Source organism: Chelmon rostratus, chromosome 1, assembly GCF_017976325.1.
Source record: "Chelmon rostratus isolate fCheRos1 chromosome 1, fCheRos1.pri, whole genome shotgun sequence".
Taxonomy (NCBI): domain Eukaryota; kingdom Metazoa; phylum Chordata; class Actinopteri; order Chaetodontiformes; family Chaetodontidae; genus Chelmon; species Chelmon rostratus.
Genome location: NC_055658.1, coordinates 30,662,496 through 30,689,807, shown reverse-complemented (window position 1 = coordinate 30,689,807; position 27,312 = coordinate 30,662,496). Strand labels below are relative to the sequence as shown.

Genomic DNA, 27,312 nt, shown 5'->3' with positions numbered 1-27,312 from the left:
ACCGGCCCAGTTCCTCCTGAAGCTTTGGCCATTCGCCTGTAATTTCCTGTTTTTAAACAGTTTCCAAACACTGTTGTGTGTAGCCGCTGCTGCAATAAATATTATGTAATGTCAGATCCCAACATTGTGTTGTTGTGAGAACAATGGCAGCAGAGTGATGTGTTCAAAGCTTGTCATAGCGATAAGATCTGCCCCCAGGTGACTGCTCCTGATTGGCTGTCCTGACCTCTGGCTCCCTGTAAACAACAGAAAAAAAAAAAAGTTTTGTCAAATTTAGTTTTTATTTTATTTATCTTCTTAATCAGCGACAGTTTGGATCATGAAGCATAAAAAATTAAAAAGAAATATTGGAAGATCTGTCAAAGATTGTAAATAAATACTAAACCAGGTCAGTCTTGAGCTTAGTTTTAATATTAGCATAGCAGCATGCTATCTGTTAACATTTTGACACTTTAATGTTAGCATGTTGGCATGCTAACGATTAGCAGGCTAACATGCTAGCATTGAGCTCAAAGTACAAGGACTTGTTTGTTAGTTTTAAAAGCATCATATCACGAAGGGAAGATAAGATAAGATCAGTTTTATTGGGGAAAGTCGGTGTTACTGGCAGCATCAATAAAAACAGCAATAGGAAATGCAATGGAAAATAATACAAAATAAGAAAATCAGAAGTTGACTGTATAGTATGTAGTGTCGAACAAGTGATTTGACCAGTTGGTGGCGCTAGACGAAAGGTCAGGGTGTCATAACATCATAAGGATTTGTTCCCTGTTGACCTCGATTGTCTGCCACATTTGATGACAGTTCATTGGGATCGTTAAGTGTTGGACAGCAGGCAGATGTAGTCGTCCTCCGAGCTGTGTGGAATAAGTTGAATGAAGGTCTGATTCTTGTTCACGCTGACAGGAAACAGCACAGCCACAAACACTAACAAGGTGCTAATGTAGAAAGGCTGCACTATCTGTTTAAATCAACATTATTTGGCTTTGAACGTGCCTGCTGACGTCCACGTCGACGCTCCCGAACGCGTGAGTGCTGGTTGCTGTCTAAGTGTCACCTGCTGAGGCTCTGAGGCCTCGGAGAAAACAGGCCTGAGTCACACAGTCTGGCAGCCGGCGCTCGAGAATGTGGGAATGAAAAGAGAGAGGGATCAGCGCTCCATAAAAGCCCTGCAGGAAGCGTCCCGGTCCCGCCCCTCCTCCGCAGCCTCTCACCTGTGAAACCTGAAACAACAAGTTTCTCTTCTGGTTTGGATATTCGTCACAGCCCGGCAACGCTCTCTGAATCCTTCACGGTGATGAAGCCAGTCCGACGCTGATGCTGCAGTTTCATCTGACGGGCTGTCGGCCGCCCCGCCGCGATCACCTCAGGCCTGCGGGGTCTTCTGTTATTTCAATGTTGCATGTCAGGCCTCAGCTGGGATCTGCACTCAGATGACCTCAGCTGGGGACGGTAACGGCTGTAGCGCCGCAGGTCAGATGCGACGGATAATCGTCCTCAGACGGAGGCTCCCGGCTCCACAGTGGGTCAAAGGTCACAGCCTGTGCTTTCATTAGAGGAAAGTAAACCGACTGGAAACTAGAGCAAGAGCTAACATACAAACACATGATGTGTTACATTTATTATGAAAATTAAAACAGCTTTAACGTTCATTTTAACATTTCTTTCATGAGGAAAACACGAGCCACAGGCGTAACAGAAAATAAATGTCTCACACTGAACTTGTGTCGCATCTTTTTGTTTTTGTTGTTTTAATTTGACCAACAGTCCAAAATTTATCACAAAATATTCAGTTTAAGCCAAATAAATCAGACAAAATCAGCAAATCCTCAAATTTGCCAAAGTTTTCCACCTATAAAACACAGAATGTGTGACTTTTTCCTCTGGTTTGAAGAGGTAACGTCATTCAGTAATTAAAAAGAAAAACACAAAGTTTTGATTAAGTTAGTTTGTGTGTGTGTTTTAATTGTGTCCTGCTAATTATCTTACAGTTTTCTCCTGTGAGGGTCTGACTGATTTCAGCTTTTAATTGATTAGCAAAGTGCTCGTTGAATGGCTTTCTTTCAGTCAGCTGATTAGTAATCAGTGAATTGTTCAGCACTAATTAACATTGATTCTTATTGTCTGTGACGCACATGTAAGAGGACACACGTGAGTTCATGTTGTTGTCCTCAGCTTTTCACCAAACATGCACACAGAGGTCAGAGTCACAAGCTGGGAAATCTGCTGCAGGATGAATTCAACGTGGTTGTTTATCTCCTGCACGTTAGCGCGCCGAGCTTGGGTTTCACACGGCGTCGGCCCAGCTGCCATCAGGTTGTTTGAGTGCCGGGAGGACGAGGTCACTTGGTGCGCGGATTCCAGCGTTGCAGCAAAGCATGTAATGGACAACTTGGCTCTCGCTCATCTTTTTCTGTGTGCTCCCGCTTGTCGTTTTTCTCCTCGTTTTCTTCCGCCCGTTCCTTTGTGCTTCGTCCCTTTTGAAACAGCGCCGTGTTGACGAAGCTCTGCTCTCGCTCGAGGTTTTGGTTTCCGGCTGCAGGGTTGTGGCTTGTTGATTCCCAGGATTTCAGATGTTTTCTCCACGGTTGAACGCACAAGCTTGTCTTGAAACTAATCAGACTGCAGCTCATCAACACAATGGAAGAGGTGGAGAGTTAGCGAGATAGAGGATGACAGGGAGGTATGTGTGTTAGTCGTATCTGCGCCTCGACACTGTGCCGATGGGGATAAGCTTTCCCACACGTTATCTGCCTGTCTAGCTATTCTCTAAACAAACTGCACTTCCTTCTCTTTCCTCCTCAGACGTAAATGTATTTTTAGCTCTGGAGACAATATAGACCAGAACGTTATTGAAAAGTACGGGCTCATTGTTCATATTGCAGCAGCGTTGTCGTCACTCAACCTTTTCCATCACACCTCAGTCCCTCTGTTGTCTGTGCTTGGCCTTGTAAAGCCTGTTTTATGTCTTTCTGGTCAAATTGCATCATTGAGATCGTTTATATGCACATCAGGGGTTTTCCTCGGCTTAACTCTAAGCTTAAGTGGTGGGTGGGGTACATGCGTTTGCCTAAGCCTTGCTTTAAGGTTTAAGGCTGCTCAGCTGACAGTTCATCATGTAAAACTGGTCTCTGACAGGAAGACAGCCACATGTGGATCAGTCCGACCTTCAGCCATGGTTAAATTCAAATTAATAAGGGCTGGAAGTGGCATTTATTTACATTATTGATCAATATGTTGATTAGTTTTTTTAACCCTTTATTGTCGCGAATTCGCATCATACTGCTTTAATCCACATTGCAGCCCAATCGCATATGCATTCCTCTAATGCCAGTTTGTGCATATTCAACACACACCTAGGAACCTTTTGCAAGCACTGAAAAGCACGAAAATATGTTTTTACTGCATTTAAGCATTGAAAAAAGTGGACATATACTGTTTGTTTGGACCCTGTTCTAGTTGGTGAACCCACCTAAATGTATATCTATTGTATGTGCTACAGAAAAATTAACAAACTCCTCTTAATTTAGGATCAATATGAAAGCAAAAACACAAAGTATTAATTTTTTAATATAATTCTAAATAAATTCAGAGGTCAAGGGGTTAAATTTAGTAGTCAGAACAGGGTGACACGTTCACCCTGGGCTGTGGGAGAAAATCCTCCCGTTTTTGTAACAACAATTCAGCTAATCAACTAATTGTTTCAGCACTTTAACTCATCAATAATTATCTGCTTCCAGTCACTTTAACACAACATTTCCTGAAGCTCCATCACAGTAAAACACATAATTGGTTCCTTTTGCTGCAAGGTTTTTATTGTGAAACAGCAACAGGAAGTGTGGAGATTGCCAACACAATGCTAAGAAGTAACCTCCGCCCTCCTACAGCTGCCTCATGTCAGCGGTTATAGTTAATTAAAGTCAATTAAAGCTTTTCTGTGTTTCTCCGTAACCTCTTGTGCACAGTGAGAGTTTACGAGAGCTTTTTCTGTAGTCAGCAGGATGTTCGGTGGGTTTGTTTTCGATGCCTCGGCTCACTGTTTGGGAAACACCAACTTCCATCTGGTTTCTGTGATGCTTCTGATGGTAAAGTCAGAAAACACAATGACATCAAACTGTGTGCTGATGCCTAAATAAACTACATGACTGAGCAGAAGTCTGGGTGTAATTCCAGTTGTGCCATGGCCAATTATGCACTTCATGTGGTTGAGATCGTCTGATCAGAAGATGCTGACTTGACAGTTTCCAGCTTCAGAGCATTGCTTCCCCGTTAGCGTGGTTCTGTTCATTTTCAGGTTGATACTAGTACATTTAATTATGAAGGACTTTCTACATATCGACATTTATTAATTAAATGCTGCTGAAACAACATAATTTCAACCACATTTAGGCAGTTTTAGATCTAGTCTAGACATCTTTTGATCTGCAGCTCAATAAATTTTCAGCTCAGTCTAAGCATTAAAATGCCGCTCAAATATCCTGCATGCTATCAGTCCTATCAGCTAGCGGAACGGTAGATGCAAATTATCATTGTCTCTTTATTGCTCTGACCCAGTTTTTCTAAACAATGAGGCAAAGAAACCGATTAGGCCGCTCCCAGAGAGGGACAGGAGAGCAGTGCCTCTTAGCATGACAACAAGGCCTGTGGTCTGTTAGTACAAGCTGAATATTGCCCTGCTCTTATTAAACATTAACTGCAGCCGAAGCACTGTGCCTTTGGCTGTGAGTGAAACCTGGGAAAGGGGAAGTATGTAACTGAAATCCAGTCCAAGCCAAAGTTTTTTTCATGTGCTAATCGTCATTAACAGACCCCCTGCAGACTGAAAGTCCATGCCGTCTCCTCAGCACAGCCATGCTGCAGGAGGAGCTGCAGTGGCCGAGTATATTTAACTCGTGCAGGAGAACAGAGGATGTACCTCGACTGCAGCCGGAGGCGGCCTGCTGCCGAGGTGTCTGTGTGCTTTCCTGGAGAGACAACGGTCAGTAGCAGACCTCTTCCTATGAGACTGACCTCTGACCTCAGCACTGACTTCAGCTTCCTGCCTGCCTGCAGGATCTCCGGAGGGAGGAGATAATGATTCTCTATGTTTCCATGTCTTCCTGTATTGTAGTGCTGTTTGATTTCTGTCAAAAAATGTTGGACCTTATAACCAAGATGGCTTATTGATCCAGTGACAGGAGGTAACAGAAATCTCCACATTACAATCATCATTGCAAAACTTTGTTTAATGTGGATGGACAGTATAATTCACCAGAAGTCTTCTGAAACATTCCCCTATTGCCCCTATTAGCACTGCAGTCACACAAGATAAACATAAATCTAACTTAGAGCAAAGCATAAATAGAATTAATAATTAATAATGTTGTGTGTTAACTGCTGGGGATGTTTGCTTTGCAGCCATTTTGCAGGAGTTTTTTTTATATTGAGTTTCAGTAATGGTTGTCAGAATACATCTTTTCCCATTTGCCTGTGCATATTTCTGGTCTGATGTTATGCTGAATTACGGCTCTTATTTAGAATTATCCTCTAAGGTATGAATATAAACGTGTTTGCAGTGTACATCGGATGGTTATGCTAGCTACAGTGGCCACTAGCTAACCACCATAGCTTTGCTGTAGGGTAGCGATGCTAGCTGCGTATGATTTGTTGGAGTTGCACACTATGAAGAGATGTGCTGGAGCATGTAAACAGCATCATGTCTGTGGTGATTCATGAGGAAATGTACTCAACGCCTGCTGACAAAGAAGTGACTCTACAGTGAATCATTTCCAATACTCTGATGCTAGCATTGCGAGTGTAACTATGCTAGCTAGCTAGTTTTGCTACTTTTTAGCCTGCTTACAGTTATGCTTAACTTCTTAGCACCAGGGTTTGTAAGCTAACAATGAGTTTTGAGTTTGTAATATTTGTAAAATGAATTGTCTTTGTTGACTAATAGTAATATATATATATGTTATATAATAAAGATATTGTGTGGCAGGCTCGTTTTTGTGGCTGCACTTCATGTACCCAGTGTTCCCTCATTGTTATAGGCTGCCTTTCAGACAGGATTGCAGTCACACCAGATAAAACTGTAATTAAAATCTAAATGTACAATTCTGTGTATTTGTAGTGGTTTATTAACGAATGAAACCAAAAGATTCATAGCTTTGTACTTGGCTAGTTTGACTTTTTTAATTAGTTAGTGTAGGATTTGGATGGTTGCAGCCATTTTCTGGTTCACCTGTAGTTTTTTTTTATAAGCTGGGAGATTTTGCATCTATGAGAAGTTTCCGATATCCCCAACTTACAATGACAACTGCAGGGTGACGTGAACATTTGTTCCACTCAGCTGCACTTTAGCTCTGATCTGTACGGTATGACGTTAATGTAGCTTTAGCCTTCAGACAGCTTGTGGCAGGGGATGCTCTTACACCTTCATACCTCTCATCTGACGTGCTATTTGTTTAGCCGGAGTAATTCTGGAGATTCCAGACAACCCTCTCATATTTGTGGCTTTTTCATTCTTTTTTTTTTTTAAATCATAGACATGCCTGTTTGTGTCATAATCACAAGTTGACATTTATTTTGGCTGCTGTCCGCTGTTGTTGGAATCCAGCTGTTGACATTCGTCAGTCTCAGCTCTAGCTAGCGTCCTCACTGGTTAAGTGGAGGGTGTGTCTGTGTTTGTGCTAGCCTGGAAAGGGTGTAGCCCTGATAAAAGAGCCATTAGTTAGCAGTCTTTATGGAGCCTTTCACTGCCCCAGCGTGGAGTGAAAGGAGGGGCTTGTTCCTGGCTGGCAGGCCCAGGCCTTGCACCACGGGTCGGTCACCTCGCCCTCAATAGCGGGCCTGTCTGAAGACCCCATGTCACGACTTCCTGGGAGGGAAGTTGTTTCAGCTGGTGGTTAGCTGGCCTGTGCGGTTGTGAGTGTATCTGTGTGAGGACCAAATGTCTTCACAAGAATTTAAAAGTTAGGAAAATCCCTGAAAATGAGGCAGGAAGAGGACTCTGGTGTGGTGTTAAGATTCGTTTACAGACAGTGGAGGGCCTCACAGCTCTAGTAATGCAAATGTGTGTGTTTAAGGGGGGTGTGTGTGTAGGAGGAAGGCAGTCTTTTCATCTTCCTCAGGATACAGTTCACCTTGTTGCTGCTTGACAAAGACCTTAGTTACAGAGGAGTGGGAGTGTTTTCTTGGCAGATGAAAAGCCAGAGGCTGTTTGCCTTCTGCAGAAGGCCATGTTTGACCTCACTCCGTCTGCCCTCACACTGTGACATTCCTCACAGCCAGCGATAAACTCAAGGTTTTCATAATCACTGCTAATGTTTGGAGGCCTTAATAAAGCAGGGCAGACACTACGGTCAATGGGGAGGAAACGGTGAAGAAACTTAAATAAACGTGAAATAAACGTGTTGCTTTGAGGTGGGAAAAGCAGCTACAGTAAAGTCAGTCATACATTTTAAAGTTGATAAAGACAGATAGACAGATAGATATACTTTATTTATCCCAAGCTGGGAAATTGCAGTGCAGCAGCAGCATTACACACAGTGAAATAAGTGAAAAAGGTCAGGATTAGATTAAAAGAAATGTCCTCATAATAATATCAAATACGATGTGTCACATGTGATGTAAATAAAGTGTGATAACGAAGGAAAGTTGCACTTTTCACATGAAGTCCCTTACTGAGGAAAACTCCTCTTTTGCAGTGACATCTGACCCAGTTGTTGAAATAATTGTTGCTCAGTGAATGTAGCTGGATATAACCTTGATGTCATCTCATGTATTCAAGGAAAAACCACCTTAACATTCAGAGTGGAGTCAACTCACAGAATCTGATAACTTCTAAAGTAAATGTCAGCTTTTCCACACAGGGAGAAATCCACCACAGATAACAACGGTTTTCACATCCAAAGCAGCAGTAAATAGACCTGAATGCACCCACATGCCTGGATTGGGGAGTGACAGTGAACAGACATGACATCTCCACTAACAAGTTGTTGAAGTATGTAGCTGCATCAAAGTGGGATCACTTACGAAGAAAGCTGAACCCCCTCCCTAACAGATCGGTATCTAACAGCGAAGGAAATACCAGGATGATTTATGTCTTGCTGTGTTTAAGTTAAGGGACAGAAGTGGACTGGCTTCGTCCGTAGTGACAGGACGTTGATGACATGAGGTGGTGGAATCCAGTCCACCAGGCCCGTCCCAGTATGAGAGCTCAGCATGTCTCCTCTGTGGCCCAGAGCCGACACGGCCACACAGCAGGAATGTGACTTCACAATATGACCTCAAAGAAACGAAATGTCACACGAGGAATGCTGGGAACCTGGTGTTCAGGAGGGGAGGCTGCTACAGGCCACGTTAGGTGTTTGCTGTCCTGGAGGTTCTGCTTCAGCCAGACCAGTTTTTTCTAATTCATGAGATGGTGCTGTGTTTTATGGAGGAACATGGAGGCGAGTGGTGCTGTACAGCACAGTCCGTACCTGTGAGAGCTAATTCTACCTCTGTACTGGCATCCTTTCACCGTGAGGTTGAACTCAATGACACATCATTTTCTTCTCAAACACAATGAGTGCTGGTCCTCCCTTTTCCTCCTTGTGTGCTGCAATAACAGATGAATCAGTCCGTTGATCAGTGGAATGTGAGTGTGATTAAGTAACTTAATATTTAACACATGGTGAAGTAATTGTGGTAAAAATGTTATAAGCTTAAAAAAACTACAGATATATCACCAGACCGAAGCTGTATTAACATACATGAGCATCGTCTGTTATAGCCATTATACAGGGTGTCTAATCACACAAAGCTTTTAGCAACTACAGTAGCATCATATTTGTGTTTTTCTGTTTTATAGTCACACAGTTTGAGAAAAAAGTGATGCTGCTGCAGCTACATGTGTCGGAGAGGATTACTGGTACCCGCGAATGTCTTCTCAGACCCTGAGTGGGGCCAAAAGCATCACATTGTTGCTTGGCAACAGATCAAAAATGTCTCTCACCTGAAGACTGTGCATCTTCTCTCATCTTAGGCTCAGCTTGTCAGGCTCAGCTCGACATTGTCTGACCTGGTTAGCTGTCATCAGTTTGTCAGCCTCAGCTGCACCCGCTAACGCTATGCATACATGATATGTTGACATTTAGCATACTAGCATTAGTCTCAAAGCACAGCTGAGGCTAAGAGGAATTTGGATGTTGGTTTTAGAGGCATTCTGTGTGTTGGAAGCAGAAGTTTTGACCTGCTGGCGAAGCTAGAGAGAAAGTCACAGCATCACCACAGCAGCTACGATTCAAACAGTTGCCTGGTGGAGGCTACAGACGCCATTGATCTGCTGTTCGACCAAATCACTTTAAATGGAAAGCGACGGTTTTATTTAACCTGAGCACAGCTGGACGTGCTTTGCTCCGGATGTAACTGAAATTCAAACAAATCAAAACAGCGTTTTCAGTTTCAGTTTCGTACACTCTGCGCCTGTGTGAATGAGTCTTTTTTTTTTAAATGTGTCTTTGAGTCGACATTCATTGAACAATGCTTTTTGTTTTCAAGTGCCAGGACACCCTTGTTGAAATAAAATCCCCCTGAAGTCTGGATGTCTTGTGGCTTCTATAAAAAATGAATCTGTATTGTATCATCTGTAGGGAAGCAGCTATGATTTCAATATGAATGCATGTTTCCTCCTCATGTTCACTGTGATATGTGATGTGCGTCTGCTGTGCCTTCTTCGCAGATGGATGGAGGCCTGTCTGGACGAGGAGTTGCCTCCCACCACAGAGCTGGAGGAGGGCCTGAGGAACGGCGTCTACCTGGCCAAGCTGGGCAACTTCTTCGCCCCGCGAACCGTCTCTCTCAAGAAGATCTACGACCGCGAGCAGACACGCTACAAGGTGAAAGCATTCTGTGTTTATACGTCAGGGAAAGATACAACGCTGGTTGGTTGAACGGGGCCTCGCAGTTTGTTGTCGGATTTGAACCTTTGAGTTCGGCCTGAACAGCACGTTTCCCGTCTTCTGACATTTGGTTTCTCTCTGACAGGCGACGGGTCTCCATTTCAGACACACAGACAATGTCATCCAGTGGCTCAACGCCATGTCAGAGAAGGGACTGCCAAAGGTGAGCGTGGCTCGCATGCACCTGTGTACATACACCAATACTACAGTATCTGTAGCATGCAAATGAGCCTATAAGTGGAATTAGAGTCACAAATGAAAGATTTTTCTTTACAAATATTTTTCCTCGAGATTTTTGTATTTGTTCATTCATTTTTTTTTCAATTGTTCTTTTAAGTTAATTAATTTTAGCTACTAAACACTGGTGCTACAGGTCTCCCTGCACTGAAGGACCATGACAGTTTTGCACGATTTTGATCAATAACTGCAAATATACGAGTTATACCGAGTTTATTGAATTCTATTTGTTCGTAGATTGGCTTGCTACCTTCAGGGCATCAGTTAGTAGCAGTTTATTTCAACACAGTTTGAAAATGAACTTGCAGAGACTTGCTGATTTTGCTTGAGATGCAGTAAATTACTGTCACACAGGAATGTAGCTGAGATTACGTTTTATTTTTCAGACTCTTCCTTTGGAGCGCAATCGAGAAAACGTCATTATTTTAGATTTAAGTAAGACATGAGAAAAGCTTTTGGTCATTTACTTTGATATAAAGGTTGCTGCTCAGAAACCTTGGATGCTGGAGTTTTTTGCAGTGTTTGCGTCCAGATCCCTTCCTCGTCAGCATCCCAGATGCTTTTCTTGATTTCGTTTTCCACTGCAGCTGGTACCCCCTCGATGTAGGCAGGATTCTCAGCTGATCTAGTGCCTTGACTAAGATATAGTCATATTATGTATTTTATTTTGATATCTTAAGATGATCTTATATATCAGCGGTGCTGAGCTGATTGTCGTGGCTTCGCCGGGTCGAACTCACCTTTAACATGACTCAAACACACAGGAACAGTGGAGGAAGTCCTTTCCTTTCATGATCCTTTCATCAGAAATCAAACAGAGGAACATCTGCACTGAGTCTGGGTTGAGCGAATAAAAAAAAAAATGAGGTCACAGTTTGTGGCCGTAGTACATGCTCAGTGGTCTGCAGTGTTTTCACTCCGCTGTTTAGTATTGGCTCAACTCACTTGGTGAAAAAGTAGCAGGTAACAGGTACGATCAACAACTTTTGACAGTGGAAAAGCAAAAAAGAGCGTCTCAAAGGGAGCCGAGCCGGGCCAGGCCGAGGCGAGCAGCGGAAACACAGCAATTAATTGCTTTCCAGGTCGCTGTATTATAATTTTGACAAAATAAGAAATGGCAACAAACAATGTTCATAGTGATTGATTATCTACCTCAAACACGGTTTCCAGTCAGTGCAAGTTAATTTCCATCCTGAGGTGAAATGAACTGCAGCCAGTGGCTCACTGGAGAGGAGTTCAGTAGATGTAGAAACATTTTGTAGTTAATACTTTGAAATGGTCCTTTAAGTGTCTCCTCGCCCTAAAAGAAGTAAACAGTGGCCTATTATTTTAGCTCAGGGGAAACTCTGAATACTTCTCACTATGTTGGCAAAAATTGAGTATCAGCCCAAAATATCACCAGTTGGCAGCTACAACAGAAAATATAAGTAACTGCCTTCAAAACTTCCATTTCAGTTACACCACTACGATGATGCCAGGACGTGTGAATGCACATTTACGTTGTGTAACCCCCACCCCTCTCTTGAATCACACCTGCGTACATGCCGCGACACGCTGGCATGCTATCCTGGACCCGCTGAAAGTGCTGCTCTGACTGACTCATTGTCCCCTCTGCGTTTCAGATCTTCTACCCTGAAACCACAGACATATATGACCGAAAGAACATGCCACGCTGCATCTACTGCATACACGCACTCAGGTACTCTCTCTGTTTCTGCTCCTCTTTGTACGTCTGTGTCTGATCTCACAGCATGTGGGTTCATCACAATCGGACCGCTGCTCAGATTCCTCTGCTGGTCTGTTGAACAAACTGAACACCATTGAAAAACGCTGTGTTGGGGTCAACAAACAGCGTGTTTTAAATCAGTGGTCCCTAACCTTTTCTGTACCATGGCCCAGTTTGTGTCTGACAGTATTTTCACGGCCCAGTCTAAAGGTGTAGCAGATAAAAACAAAATAAAATGATAAGATCGGCATTAAAAACTGTGGTATTTTCTCTTTAATAATAATAATAACAACAATAATGAACGTAAATCCACTTTTTAATCATGTCAAGAGGACCTGGCTGCAGACTGGCACTGTCAGGCACCACCAAATTATGTGAAAAAACAAAATAATGGAAATTATTTTTTCTTTCTGTGCGGCCCAGTACCAAATGACCCACGGGTTGGGGATCAATGTTTTAAATGAATCATATTATATAATGAATTCCTCATTCAGTGGATTGACAAGCTGTTTATTCCCTGTGGTCTGTGCATACTTCAAGTCTGACATTTTTACGAGGTGAACGGTGCCGTTTTGCAGCAGAGAGGCATTCGGAGGTGTGAGGTATGGAGCATACCTCGTTCTTCTGAGTGTTTGTTTTAATAGAGCATTCCAGCTCAGGTAAAATGGATGCAGTGGCCAACCAGCAGAGCAGAGCACAGGTATGGTGTCTGTGCTTGTGTGCTTGGCGGTGGCCAGGCCGTGTGACTGGTCCAAACACAAACCAGTCACACCCAGATGCCACAGGAGCACGCCCGTTCGCTGCTGTGCCCAAAAACCACAACCAGCATAATTAGGTGTTGTCATGATAACTGACAGAATCGCAGCATCGGCCTCTAAAGGTTGGATTCTACTCCAGAGCTGCAACAGGTAGTTTATCTGTGTGGCAGCGTCAGCACAGAAGATTTACCGTAATGTGACAAGCAAAACATATTTCACCTCATTTCTGGGATTCAGGTCAAGACATGATGTTTGACTTCTTCTTCAAACTGAAGTTACCTGTTGTCCACGTCCATATGACATATACACTACACTTTCAACAATAAACACAGCCACATGTTCATGTCTTTATGGCTTTTAATCTGAGAATCATTTTGCTTCCTACAAAGCAGCACAGTTTTATTGGTTTACCTCATCCTGCGCCAGTAGGTGAACAAATTACGGCAAATAATTCAGCTGCATATGTTTGAATTATTCCCGTCTGCAGCCTCAGAACAGCCAAGTGACGGGCGTGGGCAGCACGGTGACACCTTTCTTTGCCCTAAAATGGTTGCATTCTGATATTTGTTTCGCCTGCCTTCTCAACCTGTGAGCTCCTCTTGCTCCCCTCAGCTTGTTGTGATTAATATGTTGCATCGAAATCGTGACATTCAGGACAACAATTTGTTCCTGAGCAAAAATGCATGGAATTGTTTTTCGTGTCGTTCCCATGCTAGTGTGACGATTCGCCTCTGCTGCTGACGCACTCTGTCATGTTTCTTTATTTATTGTGTCTCCTTTCGCAGCCTGTACCTGTTCAAGCTTGGCCTGGCCCCTCAGATCCAGGATCTGTATGGAAAAGTGGATTTCACTGGTAAGAGTGTTTCCCGCATTATGTCCCAATTATGTCGTCTTAAATCCAGAGCATTACAAACGTCCCCGTGTTGGCAAAGTTAGCATTAGGTTTAAGTTGTGTTAAGTTTGTCTGCACCCTGAAAGCAGCGCTGCGAGGACGGCGTGGAGACGCTGCTGGAAATGTGAAAGTCATCAGTAATTGTGAGAGTTTTTCCTGTCAGTTGAATTCCTGCTTGGCTCCCTGTCCCGCAGCCAGAGTCAGAAATGTGATTATCACACATGAGCCAGGAACAGTCTGTCTCCACAGTCCCAGCCCCCGTCTGCTCCCGGCCCCCTCCTTCGGTTTTTTTCACCTCAGTCCATTGATCTGTTCCTTCTGCTCTGTCTTCTCTCCCAGAGGAGGAGATCAACAACATGAAGAGTGAGCTGGAGAAGTATGGCATCCAGATGCCCGCCTTCAGCAAGATTGGCGGGATCCTGGCCAATGAGCTCTCTGTTGATGAAGCTGCATGTGAGAGGGGCTCAGATGTCATGGGGGGAGGGAGGGAACTGTTGCTGCAGATTATAGAGTTCAGTTGACTCATGCTTTCACAATGAAACAGAAACAAATATCCTAAACCCTCCGGAGGTCATTATAATGCAGCATTTTTTTGGGATTTCTCATTTATTTGCCAAAGAAAGCCTTTTTGCAGCATCATTTTGTTAAGCACAAATAGTCTGTTTTTCTTTTGTGCAGGTCTGTTTTTTTTTTCCACAGTTTCACTTACGACGAGTCAGTCTCCTTCTCTGAATCAATTCAAAGTCTACAATAAAGACAGCTTTATTCATATGGTTTAGACACAATTCTTCATCTCAGATAAAATTTAAAAAGTTGGTTTTGTCTTTGTGCAACAAACAAAAACCCTGTTTTGGCCCAAATTCCCGAGATGATTGCTTCACCTCCACTTTGTCTCCAGACCTTGAAGTTACATTGGTTTAGGGATTAAAATTCACTTTTGTCTCCACTTGTGTTGAAAGCAGTTTTATTCATCAGAGTCACTGGCGAGTGGTGTCAATATATCTCCTGCCGAGAAAGCGAAAACGCATATTTCCCAAAAAACTGTTCCTTTAAGTTTAAGAACATCAGTAACACAAGATAGATACAGTATTGATTGACTGATAATTAATGTCATTAGTAAGATAAGATCAAAAAGCACAGATTAAAGCTGAAGCCAGCTCCTTACCAGCTCCTCTTCATCCTCAGTACATGCTGCTGTGATCGCCATCAACGAGGCCATCGACCAGGGCGTGCCAGAGGGCACGATGGCTGCTATGCAGAACCCCAACGCCATGCTGGTCAACCTGGATGGCACCTCTGCCCGTCAGTACCACGACACGCTGTACCAGGCCAAAGGAGAGAAGGTGGCCAACTCACGCAAGCGGGTACAAAGTTTTTAACTTCAGACGACGAGGGAGGAGGGACAGAGCGCGGTGCCTGCTGTGCACAGGTTTCAGATGGCTGGGAAAGAATGGTGGCCTGCAGCACATTATCCTTAAGAGCCCATAAAAGGCCCATATAATTAAAAATTGTCCACCTTTTGATTAGAAAATAATTGAACTTACAGCCTGAAGCAGAAGGTCATTTTGGCATCAGACAGAATAAAATGCCGAGGCCACACAAACCACTGTGGCAAATAGAGAGAGCCACTACAGTAAAGAGCAGTGGCTGGAAGATGGATGCTGGGCGCAGAGAGAGGAATAAAATCACTCCACCCTCTTGTGACAGATTTATCAGCAGTTTCTTGTTGTGTGTGGGGGGGGGGTAAGTAGCCTGTGTGATGATTTGGAAATGTAAAAAAGTTTGGAAAAGCAAATAAATGACCCAAATTACCCTGAATATCAGATCAAGAGAACAAACGTTCCCTCTGCAAAGAGGTGTATTTTACTGTGGTGGAGGGGGGATGTGATGACACGTACTGAGGCTGTGTGATGCTGTTTGTTAGCTGCTGGACACATTTCGTTGCTCTGCTCCAACAGCAAATGGAGAATGCAGACGCAGAGAGGGATATCTACGACGAGCTTCTCACCCAGGCTGAAATCCAGGGCAACGTCAACAAGGTCAATGGTAAGTCACACACACACACACACACACACAGTTATTCACTGATTTGTTAACTTGGTTTCCATGGCACAGAAGTGAAATGTCAACCTTTCTCCTACAGTGAGCAACGCCTTGAGTGCAGCTGAACAGGCGTTGCTGAGTGGCGATGAGAATAAGTTATATGAGGCCCTTAAAGCCATGGGCATTCAGAACCTGCAGGCCCAGAACAAAGGCTGGTACCTGAAACAGCTGCAGGCTGACCGAGAGAGTAAAGAGCAGGTAGGGCTCAAAGGAAGCTGCATACTTGTATGAAGCTTGTTTGTTTCGTGTATAATTATAAAAGTTCAACTTGATTTCTTCCTCGTCAGGGCTCTCCAGGAGAAGCACTCACTAAGGATGAGCTGCAGAGCGGCGTGGATGTGGCCAATGAGATTGCAGAAGGCTACCTAAAGAGTATGCACACATCACACACACACACATATTTTAACAAAAGTTGTCTCAGTTTTTTTTAAATGTACCCATCACTGTTAATTTTCTGTACGTGCAGTGTTGAAGGCCGTGGAGCGCATCAACGCCGCCATCAGGGCTGGTGTGCCAGAGAAGACGGTGGAAGAGCTGATGAACCCCGACGCTCAGCTGCCCGAAGTCTACCCCAGTGCTGCAGACCTCTACCAGAGAGAGCTGGTCAGCCTGCAGCAGCAAAGCCCCGAGGTACCCCCGGAGAAACACGCTCACGCCGAGTGTAACACACACACAAGTGCATGCTTCCTGCACCGTCGTATCAGGCTGCGCAGAAAACATGTGATCATGTGGCTTTTGAGGCTAAATTGTAGAAGCAGTTGACCTGAAACTCACCTCATCAGTCAGGACCACACTGACATTTGAACAGCTGATACTGTATAACTGCAGGTGTGGTCTCACGCTCTCTGTCGATAGCTGAGTTTATTTCATGTTGAACTGAAAAGATTTTTAGACACAGTGGAATGAAAACAACTTCTTCTTACTGACTTCTTGCCTTATTTTCCAAACGATAACGATACACATTAATGCTCCAAATCTCACATTTTTAGCACAGTGCTGAAACGGTCATGATCAGGTAAACAAAATATTAATCCTGACTGATCATCAGTCAATTTTTCTTTATCGAGCACAAACACCAAACAGAAGACACTGGAAGACGTCACCCGGGGAACTGTTGACGGGCATCATATAGCCTAAACCGATGAGTCAATAATAGAAAACATTACTTATAATTAGTGGTAATATTTCCTGCTCTGTCTACCTGTAAGGAATATAGTAGATTACATTTCCAAGCATTTTTAACCTGTATCTGTCTTTATTGAGCACTTCATCACTGACACACCAGTTGCATTAGACTGGACCCTGTTTGATGTTCCAGCCTGGCCATGTTTCCTCTGATCTGACTATTGGACAACAAATCAGGACACCTTTAACATATTGTTTGCCCCTGGTAGTCTGGCAGTTTGACATATGAGGTAAATTTGTGGCCCGTTTCCCGCAGGGCTCGCTGTCTCACCCCGAGCTGCTTGTTGCCGTGGAGATGCTGTCAGCGGTGGTGCTGATGAACGAGGCGATGGATGTTGGAGACCGAGCCGCCCTCTGGAAACAGCTGTCCAGCGCTGTCACTGGGCTTAGTAACGTGGAGGATGAATATGCACAGAGGTGAGCGAACACACCAGGAGTCAGGGACACACTCCTCAGCGGGGGGGGTTTCGTGTATTTCTTGCATGGACTGAGGCGGGCTGTTGAAGGTGGTACCCTACCTGTGTGTTCCTCAGGTACATGGATGAACTGATGCGTCTTAAGGCGGCAGCCAGAGAGGAGGGCTGCGACTATCTGACCTGGAACGACATTCAAGCCTGCATCGACCAAGTCAACCTGACCGTGCAGGAGGAGCATGAACGTAAGAGCCGGCCGCTCGCATCCATGTACACCCAAACGCTTAATCTGTGACACAGTGCAGAAGAGATCCATGAAGAGTAAGGCAGACACGTTTTTCAATCCAAGGTAGATCTTCATCGACTCAGAATGTTTAAAAATGGGTTCCCAAATAAGCTAATAGGCTAATAGCTTTTGTGCTAACAGGTGATCTGCCCAGTTTTGAGGATAAACACTATTACATTTTTCAATAGTATGCAATGAGTGCTTCATCAGTAGTACGTTCCTCCCTTTCCTATAGTCCTGCTCATTCTGCCATATTCTATGTTCATATGATCATACACCCTGTTGACACCTTGCATCGTCATGCGTCTTGGGTGATCCGATGTGCCCAAGGTGTCCAGCTGACAGCTTCTGTTCAGATTTCGTGACTGCCTATGTCACTGCTGCTAGAAGGTCGAAGGGCTGTGAGCAGTTATTGCCTGTTGCCAGATTTATTTCTCTTCACAGCTAAGAAAGCATAAACGTTTCAAGAACTCATTTACATGTACGAGCTATTCCAACTGTTGAGATTGGCACAACAGACAAGTCAGTTATGACTATACTATTCCGAAGAAAACGATGTGTCCTGGTGGTTGTTCACACTTGTACGCTGTCCAGTGGTGATCGGAGCACCAGTGTTAACATAAACAGGGTCTCAGAGATTGAATTGGTCTGTCTGGACGTCTGCATGTGCATTTGCAGGCATTGCTGCCATCGGACTGATAAACGAGGCCCTGGATGAAGGGGATCCCATGAAGACCCTGGCCATGCTGCAGAACCCCTCGGCGAAGCTCACAGATGTGGACCCGTCAGTGGCTCAGCACTACCATGACAAACTGCTGGAGGCCCGCAGGGAGAAGGCTCACGTAAGACACACACACACACACACACACACACACACACACACACACACACACACACACACAACATAGACAACATAGTACAGCTGATTTAGAGAGGTGGATGTAAAAAATAGATCAGGTTATCATCTATTGATAGATTAGCCCAGCTGCAGTGTCGGCGTCCTGGTTTCTCCCTTTGTGATTTGCTTTTTTCGTGTGTATCTGGTATTCAGCTGAGCATTATGCAAACACGTCATGCAAACAGCTGCTGGCTACAGTTACATCCCGGCTTTGCAGCTCGTACAGTTGAAAGTTGTCAGGGCTCTATGCAGAATGACTCGGCATGTGATGTGATGCATTTTAACAGTTCTAACGAATGCAGTTGCTCAAACTAGTTATTATAAGTGTAAAAAGAGTCCGGTTTCCTGCTTAAATGAGCTGTGCAGCTGTTGGAGGTTTAATATTTTGTCTAGTTCAGGCAGTAAGCTGCTGGTTAAGAGCTCAGATTTCTGCTCGCGCTTCCAAAATACTAGAGTCCAGCAAGTTTTCTGTAGAATTGATGCATATGAGTTACAATTAGTATTTTGTGTTGTGAATGTTAGCAAATTCATAGTTTTTGCTAATGATGCTTGTCCCCAGGTAGCATGCAGGCTGCTGGTTTGGAGTATTTTGTTCCGGTTCAAGCATTTTAATCCATATTGATACTGATAATTCATGTGTGAAGTCACTCTCATAGCGAAATGCTACATAGATGTATTGTTGCGCTGTTTGGTCGTAGCTCAGTGGGATCGTGGTTGCAGATGACTCCGTGTGACTCAGGCCTCTGAGCATCACATGACATCACCAGACTGCTGATGTCACCGTGTGATCATCCTTTCCCCCCACTCACTTCCTGTCGTATGTGTCTGTATCTGAGCTGTCTGTCCCAGCCTCCTTGTTCTCTCTGGCTCTTCGGTTTTCCGAGGCTCGATCAGTCTTTTCTGTTTTCAGTCGCGCTCCCTGGTTTCACGCGTTTACCTCTGCGTCCGGGGACGGATACGCGTTGAACAGAAGCGCCGCCTTTCTTGAAAGCGGTTCATCAGCTCTCTGCTCTCTCTTACTCATTTGCCTGTGTTATCATTACTTGAGTGAGTCGAGCAGATGAATATGGCTCTTGTGTGTGTGTGTGTGTGTGTGTGTGTGTGTGTGTCTTTGCAGCACATTTGCATGTGATGTTACAGGAAGACAACCATGTTTGGGTTGATTTCTTGTCGTAGGAGAAGCAAAGGCCAGCAGAGCCGCTGCTGCTGAGGTCAGGCTGTCGGAGCCGGGTATGGTTTCACCACAGTGAAGGTGACGACAGGGTGACAGTTCTTCATAAACATGAACTTATCACTCAGAAGTGCTCCAGATTTCTCCAGAATAACGTCTGTAAATAGACCAGTCCTCGCTGTATCCATTTTAGTACTGAGTCTGTTTTTGTTCTGTGTAAATACAGATAAAGGAAGTCTCTTGTCAAGGTTGGATAATAAGTGGTCACTGCCCACACTGTTTCAAATGTCAACAGGCATCAGTTACATCTAAACCCTTGAATACATCATGTGGGAACCGTCACACTTTCATTACGGGACCCAGAAAAAAAGGAGCGGAAAAAAAGGAGCGCTATTTTCCTGCCGATTCCACAGACATAGGAAATAACAAGCCGGGCCTCAGACATTTACTTCCATAAAAGGGCAGAAAGCTGACCACTGTGTTAAATGGGCCAGACCTCTGGGCACACACACGGGTTGTTGATTGGCGAAAGTGGCTGTTTGTGGTGATGAGCTAAACACTTGATAGAGTTGATAGAGCATTGTGAGCTTCCTGTTGGCTTTCAGGGGGTCATTGCCAATGAGATGTTCCCCTGCTGAGAAGGAATGATCAGAAGGCTGAGGAGGAAGACTCGCATCCATGTGGAGCTGTCGTAGTCAGCCTGCAAGGTGGCTGCTTCCAGGTGATCTGAGGTCAGGGGAGTTTGGAGCAGAAGGAACAACAAAAGTTTGTTTTGTTGCCTGTGGTTCAGTTTGTCGCTGGCTTCTTGTCAGTGTCGCCTCATTAACTCTGCAGTATTACAACAGTTAGTCACCAAGACAGTCAGACAGAAGTTGGCTTTGACCGTGGGCTGAGGGCTGAGCCTACATAAACAGCAGGAAGTCCTGCCCAGACCCTGCTGACTAACAAGCTGAATATAGTCCACTACAGTATGCCTCTCAGATGGTTATCACTTCACTTTGTGATTGCAACAATTACAAGTCTGAGCATGCGCTTTGTTCTGCATGCGTGTTTTCAAGCTTCCCACACGCATAAAGACATGTGAATGAGCTCATAGTTTCTAAGGAAGTTAAAAAAAAAAGGTGTTCTGTAGAAGAAAAGTTGAATTATGAACCCAGCCCCCTCAGCTTTCCCTTCCTCTAGTTCCATAATTACTTTTAACGTGTGATGAACTACCCCAAGCTACGCCCAAGTCCTCCTCCAGTCCCCTGCCCACTCGGGCACCACACCCTGTCTAGCACCTCCCGCCAGCTGCAGTGACTCATCACCTACAAATACCTATTAGAGCGCCAAGTGCAAACATACAAACACTAATCAGCGCTCGCCCAGGTACGGCTTTGTTTACTATAAAGAGGGAGCTCATTTGACTCCTGGTGCATGCTGTTGCAGATGTTAGCGGCCAAGCCCCCTCTCCTTGCATAAGAGCTCTTCAGGATCAGGTAGCAGTCTCACCCGCCCACCTCTTTCACATAGGCGCACACCTCCTCTCATCTACCCCGAAGCACAACTTGAAGGGGCGGGACACATGGAGGGGGAGGCTGAAACCAAATCTTTGACTGGGCTCTAGAAAGTAGCAGCAGCAAACAGCAACCAGCTGCAACACACTTTATAAAGTGACAGAGTGCGCCATCTGGATGTAGTTAGGTGTAACTGCAGCTGATGATCATGCAGTGTTGATTTCAGTGTTGGTCTGTGTGGTGAGTGAATGGAATCAAGCAACATAAAGAAAAAAATCCCCACAGAAACATCTGTTGGTGACATTTCTGACATTTTTACATCTGTTTGTGGTTTTCTTCTGTACCTGTGGATAAATGGACAAATGTAGCTGGTGTGACAGCGTGTGTGTGTTTCCAGCAGCTGCAGGAACAGTTAATAACTGCAAATACATCAGCGATGCTAATGCATATAGGAAGTATAGGCTCATAAGTGTAACTATAGGACTGTGGTTTCAATTTGTGAAACCCACTCCTGATGATTTTTTTTAAATAGAGTTAAAATGAGTCAGAAATTAGGTGCATTTCCTGTTAATTTGCTATATATTTCATCATATTCACAATGAACTGGTTATCTCAGCCCTCTTGTGCTGCTCATGCTGCATATTTGGCTCTTTCTGTTTTAGCCAGCAGCAGGTGAAATAATACTGGTCTTCGCCTCGATAAAGGTTTGCCAGACTGTGAAAACACCAGGTACAATGACAGAAATAAATCCAAGACTGCGGGTCAGTTATGTTATAATTTATGATTATATTACAGTGATAAACCAAACCAAACCCTGCTGAGTCCATTGTCAGTTAGAAGACAGATGGTGTGTGTGTGTGTGGTTTCTGAACATATTTTCCTGTGTCCTTCCAGGAGACACAAGACCCGTCTGCTGTGCTGTGGCTGGATGAGATCCAGGACGCCATTTTGAAGGCTAACCAGGACACACGGGAGGCCTTACAGTGTAAGAACACACACTTGTTTCCTTTTACTGGACCCATTTTATATATAACACAATGCATTCCAGCCGTCCTCGATGTCCCTGATGCTGGGACGGTGTGAAGAGCAGCAAAGGCTGATGTTTGTGTTTGTATCTGCAGTCTCGCAGTCCATCCAGGCCATCAATGAGGCGGTGGACTCCGGTGATCCACCACAGACCTTGGCTGCTCTGCGTAACCCCGGGGCAGGACTGTACGGTGTCACCTCTGAGTGCGCCCAGACCTACCAGGATGACCTGGCTAAGATCAAGGACGGGAAAAAGGCCGAAGGTGAGGACAGAAATGAAGGATGAGTAAGAGGACAGATGAGTGTATTTATCAGATGTGGTTTAGTGGTTACTGTAGGGCCATCAGAGCAGTGACAGTCGCTGTGCCTGTTGATATCGGGCAATTCTGATGACCTCTGATGAAGGAATGATGCATCTTGTCAGTGGGTTCCAGTGCTTTCAAAGTCACAATATTTGGTATGACGAGGAAATTATCATTTGATATCCAAATTTGGTACTTTGAATGGTGGCAGGCTGCAACACTGTGAATCTGGTAGACAGGAAACCTTGTACACACATGCAGCCTTTTGCAAACCACAATGACCTGCTTTTTCATGTGATTTGCAAACAAAAAAACCCCCTAACAAACTGAATACCCTCAGCTTTCAAGCACGAAAGCTGCTCTCTAGAGCTGTGCTTGGTTTGTCCGTTCAGGGCTACTGTAGAAACATGGTGGACTGGAGGAGCAGCTCCCTCTATAGATATAAAGAGCTCAGAAACACAGTGGTTCTTATTTTCAGGTGATTTTCAGGTGATTATACACTAGTGAAAACATACTTTTGAATATTTTATCTCATTTCAGCCAGCAGATCCCCCTAAATCCTGCACACTGGACCTTAAAAACCATCTAATATTGTAATTAAAAATCATAATCCAAACTACAAACCTGCTGCCCTACGCTACTGAAATACATCACAAAAGCTTCTTGCTAATTATTGGACCAAGTTGTGTCTCCATCTTGTTCACTCGCATCCTGTAATGCTGTCTGTCCAGGCGATAATGGCAGTGAGTGGGTGAAGCACTGGGTGAAGGGAGGACACAACTACTACTATAATCTGAATACCAAGGAGGGTACCTGGGTGGAGCCGGAGGGCTTCCTACAAAACAACAGCCAGCTCAACAAGGAGGAGATCCAGGTAGGTTTCTGAGCCTGTGCAGCACTGCGCGGCTGCAGCGTTTTAACACCACATTAAACTGCTTTCATTCTCCCTGTCAGTCGGTGGTTTCTGGGGTAACCACAGCCTACAATCGAGAGCAGCTGTGGCTGGCCAATGAGACTCTAATTGCCAAGCTGCAAGCTCGTTGCCGTGGCTACCTGGTGAGAAATGGCCTAAAGGAGCGGATTAACTTCCTGAAATCCCAAGGCCCTGCCGTTACACGCATACAGGTGAGATAGACGTACTGTATATACAGCCATCATCCTAAATATGTACACAGAAACCTCTGCTCTCAGGTCTCATTATCACACTGAGCCTCAATGTTGTTTTCCTCAGGCCCACTGGAAAGGCCACAAACAGAGGAAGAAGTTCAATGACCGTAAGCAGTATCTGAAAGACCACACTGATGAGGCTGTCAAGGTGAGATGATTCTGCAATGCCTGTCCTGTCAGTATTATCAGGAGGGTAAATGCAATTGAGACTAAAGGAGTTGTTTTTGTCCTGCTCAGATCCAGTCCATGGTTCGGATGCACCAAGCTCGTAAGAAATTTAAGGATCGACTAAAGTACTTCAAAGATCACGTGAGTATTAGTAGCCTGGAACCTCATTGCATTAAATTAGCTGCAAATTGAGTTTTGGACCACAGCAAACTAAAGGCATTGTAAATTTTGTGTCACAAAAATTAGGTTTTCAAGTGAACAAATTGCAGTGTTATCTAATAAAAGCTTAAAATCACTGTGCATAAATTTCCCCTGACACATCCGCTGACATTTACTCTGAGTCCTGGGGGCTTTGAGGGAGGCAGATGGCTCATTTAGCACTCAGACATGTGTGAAGTCATTTCCACTCCAACTCACAGAGGATTCCTGTGGTTTATAATGAAGGCTATTGATCAAGCAAGTGATTGCTGTTTATACTGCAGATCAATGATGTGGTGAAGATTCAGGCTTTCATCAGAGCCAACAAGGCCAGAGACGACTACAAGACGCTGAGTGAGTAGAATCCTGACAAGTGTGCTCAAACAGACTCCTCTCGTGCTGTGAATTGGACTCCCGGTGGTTTCTTGACTCTTAAAATGTCCTTCCTCACACAGTCAGCGCTGACAATCCTCCGATGGCGGTGGTGAGGAAGTTCGTCCACCTGCTGGACCACAGCGACCAGGACTTCCAGGAGGAGTTGGAGCTGATGCGGCTCCGTGAGGAGGTGGTCACCAACATCCGCTCCAACCAGCAGCTGGAGAACGACCTGAACCTGATGGACATCAAGATCGGCCTGCTGGTGAAGAACAAGATCACTCTGCAGGAGGTGGTGTCCCACAGCAAGAAGCTGACCAAGAAGAACAAGGGCCAGCTGTCCAACATGATGATGATGAACAAGCAGAGGGGAGGCCTGAAGGCCCTCAGCAAGGAGAAGAGGCTCAAACTGGAGGCCTACCAGTACCTCTTTTACCTGTTACAGGTAACATCACAAAACAGCTCTGTTCTTTGATTGCTTTGTCTCTGCCTGGACCTGTATCCGGATCTGTTATCTGGATCTTAAACGATCTGATCTTGGCTTTGTGTTTACACCTGCTGTTTTTACTGCCTTCTCGTTATCCTCGTTGAGCTCAGATCTCTGTCCTCCAGAGCAAAACCTGTGTGCAAGTAATGTGGGGTGGTGGGTAGTCAGCCCCAGACTCCATTTAAAAAAATCAGAGTTGTGTGAGTTGTTGAGTTAGAGGAAACTTTATAAACTTTGTGAAGTGCTGTCTGCGAGAAATTCTTGATTATTTGTCCCCTCTTGCGAACTCGGCAAATGTAAGACATGAAGTTCTTCCTTCGTTTGTATAATAAATATTACTCCTGTTATTGCTGCCACTCTGTGCCTGGACAAATGATCTGCCTTGTTAACAGCAGATCAGCTGCACAGATGAGTGCACCCTGTCGCACACACAGCTGTTTCTTACTGGATTTCATTCCTCTCCACCTTTATTGGTTTAATTTTTCATGCACTTCTGTTAAATAACGCAGCTTTTGGCGCTTTCATGGCACAGAATAGACGTGTAAGCAGTAATTAGAGGCCGGTCTCTTTCAGCCTTCTCACTTGCTCGCTCTCTAACAGCTTCTATTTTGTGATTGCTAAAAGCAAATATCTGTATCAGCCATGTTGTGAATGGATGCCAGCGTGTTGTATGGATTGCATTTACACCTACCGAAGATCCAAACACAATGTGAGCCAATGATGACGTATTTACACCTTCCGTTGCGACATGCGTCACGTTATCTTTATCCAGATAACACCTCCTCATACAGATTGCATTTGCATTGCATTTTAATACCAGGTGTAAATGGGGTCAGAGATGCTGAACAGCATTATCATAAAGCTGAAGATACTGGCAGCTGCAGCTGTCTTCCCAGTCGTTACCTGTAGCATTTAACTAAATTTCTGCTTCCCTTTAGACCAACCCCACGTATCTCGCCAAGTTGATCTTCCAGATGCCACAGAATAAATCCACAAAGTTCATGGACTCTGTAATCTTCACCCTGTATAACTACGCCTCCAACCAGAGAGAGGAGTACCTGCTGCTGAAGCTCTTCAAAACTGCCCTGCAGGAGGAGATCAAGTGAGAGACAGACACTGAAACCCAGTCAACAGTCATTCAGGACCACAGTTTGAAATCAGATGAGGCCTGGTTCATGAATGCACAGTAAAATGTTGCCTCTAACAACCGTCCACAGGTCAAAAGTGGACCAGATGAAGGAGATCGTCACAGGAAACCCCACAGTCATCAAGATGGTGGTGAGTTTCCACCGAGGTGCGCGAGGACAGAACGCGCTGCGGCAGATCCTGGCACCGGTCGTCAAGGAGATCATGGATGACAAAACGCTAAACATCAAGACCGACCCGGTGGACATCTATAAGAGCTGGGTCAACCAGATGGAGACACAGACGGGAGAGGCCAGGTGAGCTTGAGCTGGAGACAGTACCTGCTTCATTGCTGCATGATTTTTGTGTAGCTTTAAAGAAATCTTACCGAGTCATTGTCACTTGCAGATTTTTTCTTTGGTGCCAGCTAAAGTGCTGCAGCAAAAAAGGCTTCCGAGGTGTTGATCAGCATTGATGGTTCCTCTGGTTCTCCATCTCTGTCTGCCCCTCTCCTCTCCTCTTTCTGTCCTGTGCTCAACAGTAAGCTGCCCTATGACGTGACTCCGGAGCAGGCTATGGCCCACGAGGAGGTGAGGACAAGACTGGAAGCCTCCATCAAGAACATGAAGACCATCACTGACAAATTCCTGTCTGCCATAATCGTCTCGGTGGATAAAATTCCGTACGTTCCTCTCTTACAGCGTCACCGTCTGCATGGACCACATTTTTACCGGCAGAAGTCAGCTGCTTCCACCCAGACATGATTATTTTCCCCCTGTCTAACCTTGTCTGTCTCATGCTGTCTGTCAGATACGGGATGCGTTTCATCTCCAAGGTGCTGAAGGACACCCTCCATGAAAAGTTCCCAGATGCTACAGAGGATGAGCTGCTCAAGGTTTGCATCTTTAATTTGGATGCTTAATGTTTGACGCCCTTTGCTCCGCTATATGTGGAAGGTCAGTTCACTCAAATCACAAAGAAAAATCCCGATAGTGCCCTCTGGCCATGAGATCATTCCAGTTCGATGTGGAAATGAGTGAAATGAGTGTGAGACCTCTGCCACTGAGGCTTATGCTACAACCTCAGGTCAGTTGAGATGCATTTCATTCGTAGCACTTAAAACATTGGATTTTGTCAGCTTTGACCGCCACATCCCTCTACATGCAGATAGTTTACAGTCAGGCTATGATAGGAAATCCTGTTGAAACCCGGGTGAACTGACCCTTTAATCCCGGTGAGCTGGACAAACACAGCTCTTCCTCTCTGGCCTCCTCCGGCCTTCTCATCTCCTGCCTGTCTCTCCTTTCCCTGTTTTTTTACACGTATCTTTCCTCTTTTTTCTTCTTCTTCTGCCGCTGCTCTGTCCGCCCTGC

The 27,312-nt window shown here is 44.8% G+C and overlaps 1 protein-coding gene across 1 annotated transcript in view; it reads left to right on the top strand.

Annotated features, from left to right (window-relative positions):
- Positions 1-27,312, top strand: part of iqgap1 (IQ motif containing GTPase activating protein 1) — a 43,868-nt gene that overhangs the window by 10,034 nt on the left and 6,522 nt on the right. Inside the window, exons 3-27 of the mRNA XM_041962770.1 lie at positions 9,707-9,863; positions 10,012-10,089; positions 11,786-11,862; positions 13,433-13,500; positions 13,879-13,992; positions 14,725-14,903; positions 15,498-15,585; positions 15,683-15,840; positions 15,930-16,014; positions 16,109-16,272; positions 17,084-17,244; positions 17,361-17,485; positions 18,205-18,368; positions 21,986-22,076; positions 22,213-22,380; positions 23,151-23,293; positions 23,374-23,544; positions 23,651-23,734; positions 23,824-23,895; positions 24,237-24,306; positions 24,408-24,772; positions 25,753-25,916; positions 26,032-26,256; positions 26,481-26,621; positions 26,750-26,834. Coding sequence (XP_041818704.1) covers positions 9,707-9,863; positions 10,012-10,089; positions 11,786-11,862; positions 13,433-13,500; positions 13,879-13,992; positions 14,725-14,903; positions 15,498-15,585; positions 15,683-15,840; positions 15,930-16,014; positions 16,109-16,272; positions 17,084-17,244; positions 17,361-17,485; positions 18,205-18,368; positions 21,986-22,076; positions 22,213-22,380; positions 23,151-23,293; positions 23,374-23,544; positions 23,651-23,734; positions 23,824-23,895; positions 24,237-24,306; positions 24,408-24,772; positions 25,753-25,916; positions 26,032-26,256; positions 26,481-26,621; positions 26,750-26,834 — 3,397 coding nt within the window. The remainder of the gene's footprint in view (positions 1-9,706; positions 9,864-10,011; positions 10,090-11,785; positions 11,863-13,432; positions 13,501-13,878; positions 13,993-14,724; positions 14,904-15,497; positions 15,586-15,682; positions 15,841-15,929; positions 16,015-16,108; positions 16,273-17,083; positions 17,245-17,360; positions 17,486-18,204; positions 18,369-21,985; positions 22,077-22,212; positions 22,381-23,150; positions 23,294-23,373; positions 23,545-23,650; positions 23,735-23,823; positions 23,896-24,236; positions 24,307-24,407; positions 24,773-25,752; positions 25,917-26,031; positions 26,257-26,480; positions 26,622-26,749; positions 26,835-27,312) is intronic.